Source organism: Priapulus caudatus, unplaced genomic scaffold (genome assembly GCF_000485595.1).
Source record: "Priapulus caudatus unplaced genomic scaffold, Priapulus_caudatus-5.0.1 Scaffold1772, whole genome shotgun sequence".
In the NCBI taxonomy this organism is placed as follows: Eukaryota; Metazoa; Priapulida; class Priapulimorpha; order Priapulimorphida; family Priapulidae; genus Priapulus; species Priapulus caudatus.
In genome coordinates, this window is record NW_014578833.1 from 25,546 (window position 1) to 30,926 (window position 5,381).

General features: G+C 41.1%; 1 protein-coding gene across 1 annotated transcript in view; it reads right to left on the bottom strand.

Annotated features, from left to right (window-relative positions):
• Positions 1 to 1,329: 1,329 nt before the first annotated feature.
• The window catches only part of LOC106817566 (latrophilin-3-like), a gene marked incomplete at its 5' end in the record, with an annotated part of 15,522 nt that continues 11,470 nt past the window's right edge, over positions 1,330 to 5,381 (bottom strand). The window contains 1 exon segment of the mRNA XM_014822241.1: positions 1,330 to 5,287. Within this exon segment, the coding sequence (XP_014677727.1) occupies positions 4,827 to 5,287 (461 nt within the window).

The window sequence follows — 5,381 nt, forward strand, 5'->3', positions numbered from 1 at the left end:
GCTACTCGCACTAGCTAAGCTTTGCTGTACCATCGGTGTAGGAGCAGCTACTCGCACTAGCTAAGCTTTGCTGTATCCATCGGTGTAGGAGCATATAAGTCTGACTGAGTTTGTGTTGTCACTTTTGTCAGCCTAGGTTCTCTGACATTGGTCGTGATCCACTGCCTAGAGTACATGCGCAGTAACAGTTTGAACGCTGCTTCGCTTTTGAAAACAATACTTAAACAGATGGCGACACCTGTTGCAAGATAGCAGCCATCTTTTATACATTGTTCAAGTTTCTTAGTTTGTTTTTGCTTGCTTGTGTGCCTATGTGCGATAGGTGGCGCTGCTACTTTGTGCGATAGGTGGCGCTGCTACTGTGTGCGATAGGTGGCGCTGCTATAATCTCACGATCATGACGTGTTACTGCTTGTGTCGAGCACCCAACAGGTGGCGCTGCCACATCTAGTGAGTAATATAGGTGGCGCTGATTAGCTCGTTGTGGGTTAGTTTATTTTGTTTTTTCTCGACTAGCGTTAGCGCGCGCTGATTGGTTGACCCAGCATCGGGGCGTTTATGAGAGATGCATGGATTATTGTACTGCCATTATCGACAAGAGGTGAAACAACATTGATATGTAAAAGCTCGACTCTGACACAGTTAATTTGCTGGAGTCGGCAATATTATTTCGTGAGATGGAGTTTAGTATATTGATACGATAACGAGGCCTCAGGATTAGGAAGTAAGCGAGTATGGTTTATTTGACTCTAAGTCATGACCTTAGGGTGATGAACTTGAAGTCATGACCTTGGGAGATTTGATGGTGCATTATTTCGCATGGCTGGCCTTTTTATCGTTTCATGAGAAGTGCTTCCAATTTTGTATTTGAACATATTCATGATTTGAGTTTATGTCAAAGTTACTTTTGCTACTATTTTGTAAATAAACACAGCAGTGAGAAATAAAGTGATGACTTTGTCAACTACAATTTGTGTATCTCAGCTGTCATACGTTTCCCATGTAATGTGTTCACCCGACATGCTGCCATCTTCCTTACAATAATGGTCTATAAAGGGCATCACCAACAATAGATGCACCTCCTATCAATGCTTACATGTCATCTTCACCAAGGGATACTTTGTATTAAAACAACACCAGTAGTTTGTTAATGTACTAACAACACCCATGGTTCGGTAATGTGCCCCTGTACTAACAACACCCATGGTTCGTTGACGTGTCATTCACAAATCAATCACGATGAATTTAGTTTGCCGTCTTCTGAATACTGGTTATAGTGCATTAATGGTGAATTAAGTGAACAACAGAAACAACAGCAACAACGACAGGTGTAAGACAAACAGTATATGCGATATTTACATAATTTGTGTTACGGCTTAGTTATAACTATGACCTCTTACAACAATAGTACACGTTGTAATTCCACTAGTGGAACACGATACATACATACATGTATATATATATAGCCAATTTTTACTAGTAAATAAAGCGCATTTTTATGTAAAAGAAGGAATGCTTTCGATACTTTGTAGGTTTCACTTCTACCTATAAATCGGAGATTATAAAATCAACACATGTTTAACGGTTTGGAGAAAACTTACAGAACAGAGTAAATACACTAAGGCGCGCTGACATCAAGAACATCTAATGCAGGCTGGCGCGGTTGGGTGGCACATATAGAACGGAGTACATTACAGTATAAACACATTTATACTCTAGTAGTAGCAATAGCAGCTAGTAGTAAAGATATGTTCATTACTATACTAGGAAGCATTGCAAAAATTGTTTAAACTAAACAAGTTGTGGACAAATCTCTGACGACTGCTGGAATTATCAGCAAATCCAGTGTATATTGTTATTAGTGTGAAGTATTGCTGGTGTGTTTTATAGGATCTCAATGAGAACGTAGATTGACATGTACATAGAATCTGAAGATCATAACCCCTTTATGTGCACTTGATAGAATAGTACTATGTATTTATGGACTATATACATAGAGTACTAGTATTCTACGACACATTGGCTATGATATCCTAAAATGCATCCTACACCATTGTGTGGAAATTAATGAATACATTATCTCATTCTACTATCAAGGAAGGTCGAGGGATATGTAACCTGCTGTTATCGTTCTTAGTCAGGCAATAACAAGCAGAGACAAGACATTAATCCAGTTTAATCGCCATCGAAGAATCTAACTATTAACATTATACTCTCTATTTGGCTAACCTATACACACGTGTACACACTGACACAATTTACACCGAAAACAAATGAAAAGGTTCTTCAATAAATTGATGATTTTACTTTAGAAATTACAATCTGTTCAAATTAAATTGCATTCCACTTCAAAACTAAACTAATTCTATTCTATCTGCGGGTCCGGACAATCTGCGAGCCAGTGAGCCATCGAAAAAGTCATGGCAACGTGGTCGCCATGTTGGACGCGCTGGAGTCTGGAAAGAGCGCGACAAAATCGCGACTTTCTCACCCCTCCTTATCTCGATTTCCCCTCCTGTGCTGCGATCTTCCTTGCGAAACGCTCGAACGGCGTGCTCGATCATTCGAACATTTCAGATTAATCAATTCAGAACATTCACTCCGCTTACAAGCCCATTATTACGCGTATCAGTATCATTATCATTGTTTATCTATTGTTCTAAGGGCAAAAAAATGCCTTTCAAGTATAATTAAGCCCAGGGCTTACAACTAGGAGTTTACGGTAACAAACTCAAATTAGCGCGTGCCATATGCAACTACGGAGCTAGAGACTCGGAAACAATATAAACGAGTGGATTTCACAAGAATTTACCGACCAGTCCTTTTGCCCTTGAGCAGCTGAATGCACTATATTTTCGATTTATTTTTTATTTTTCAATAGCTCACATGGCTCGCTGCTTTGACTTGCTGGCTCGCACCATAGATATATATACCAACCAATATATATACCTTGGTTGGTATATATATCTATGCTCGCACCGTATCTGCACTCTCTATCTGCCACCAGGGCCGCTTTACCATCCATAGAACCAATCACGACATTCGGTTCTTACAAAACCATGCCGATGCACAATTTTAATCTTTGATTAACGAAAATGCTTAGAAAAATTAACGAGCGAGCTTTTAGATTTCTGAGAATCACTCGGAACAATCAGACATTCTGGGCCAGCCAGAAACAAAAAATCACTAACACAATCAGGGCTATTCTTCAGTATTGATCGGGAGGACAACATAAACTAAATTAAAAATATCTTTATGTTCTCGACATTGAAATGTGCACAAAATCCTCCGGTCGTTGGAATGAATTCAAATAAAATAGTACAAACTATCACAACATTAAAATAAATACTCCACAACACAATGCAATCATCAAATCATCATTAATTTACAAGATCATGATTGGTCGGGTTGAAACCGACACAACTAAAAACCTCTCAACAACAACAGTAGCACTCTACTGAAGTGACACTCAGTCACATAGTCATGTACACCTGCAGACACTTATGGTGTGCACTACATATATGTCACCTATTGGAATGTATTGGATTACTTACTGGAATCGGAATAATTCAGCCCACCCTTAGAGGATTTATTCCCAGTAAACCTGTCAGAAAATATCACGGGCCCTATTTTGTGGAGTATTCCATAATAAAACATACAGACATAGGAAATAATAATAAAACACTGCTGATTCCTGATTTACGGCAAAGAAGATATCTTTAAGGATGGGCTATAATATCCAACATGAAGGAATGAGATACCATAATAAAAATAACCACACGCATTTGACACTTGAATGCTCAACGTTTCAAAACACAAATGGAATGTATGTTTAAGAAATTAACAGTAGCTGCTTCTATGCACTAACATCGTCACAATAGGTAGGGTAGCAAATTTGTCTTCTACGTATTCCAAAAACAACCTTCACAACACAAATGTGGAGAAGTGTAGACACACACACTTAACACTGCTGAATGTGCAGAAGTGTAGACACACACTTAACACTGCTGAATGTGCAGAAGTGTAGACACACACTTAACACTGCTGAATGTGGGGAAGTGTAGACACACACTTAACACTGCTGAATGTGGGGAAGTGTAGACACACACTTAACACTGCTGAATGTGGGGAAGTGTAGACACACACTTAACACTGCTGAATGTGCAGAAGTGTAGACACACACTTAACACTTCTGAATTAATAATAAAAACATAGATATTATGTATCCTTGACAGTAGCTGCTTGAGTGTAAACACACACTTAACACTGCTGAATTAATAATCAAAACATAAATATTATGTATCCTTGACAGTAGCTGCTTGCGTGTAAAAGATTTGCTGAACGATTCTCACAACCCAACGAAACAAACACCAAGTGCTATCACGTGGAAATGGCTGACATCCTGCAACGCCAACTGGTGTATAATATAGCGACCAGCTGGATGACTTCAGAGATGCAGCCAGATGGTTCATTGTTGCAGTTTGGGTCATTCTAGCGCAAAACCTGTCGTTTCCATGTAGTATTGGTGGTCCACCAAGTAATTATATGTGGAGCAAACAGGCGGTAGGTATAACACATACATGCCACACACACGTATGCACGTACACACGCACGCAGACTCGTGCTGTGGTCTTGATTATGGATAATGACTCACATTTACCCCGTGATTGCAGACTTCATGCTCACTGGCCATGTCCACAGTTCCTCTACTTCCATTGTATCCATCAGTACATGTGGTTGCCTCCTCATGGATCAGGGTCAGCATTCACTGCTGCCAGCAGGGTCACACACACACACACACACACCCGGCTGTTGCCACTATAGGGTCAGCATTCACTGAAGCCAGCAGGGTCATATGTCTGGCTGTCCACCTCATGGTCATCCTGCTCAGGTGGGATGACCGGCTTGAAGGGTCTCTCACTGTTATGTCTCTGCAGGGAGTTTGCGCGCTGTCGATCCTTCTCCCCTTCATTTAAATCTGGAAGACTGTGCTCCCGCTTAGAGAGAGAGGATCTCTCCCTCGCATCCAGCCGGGGAAAACTTCCGCGCATCTCATCCTGTTTACCACACTCCCCACCAGGGGGCGATGCTGAGGCAGATCTCTGAGACGGGTTTTCCTCGGGAGTATCCTCGGTGCACACAGCGCTCCCTGGTGTTGTTTGTGTGTCGTCACACGTGGGGGCGGAGGAGTCGCTGTCCTCTGATTGGCTCTTGCGGTGCTGGGCGCCGTCCAATAGCGGCTGGTTGTCGCCATTACACAGGAAACTTGCACGTTCCTCCTTCTCATCTGTTCCTGAAAGATCAACCATGTCAGTGTCACAATCAAGCTGATTGAACATATATATATATATATATGTACATACATGTGTACGTACGTATGC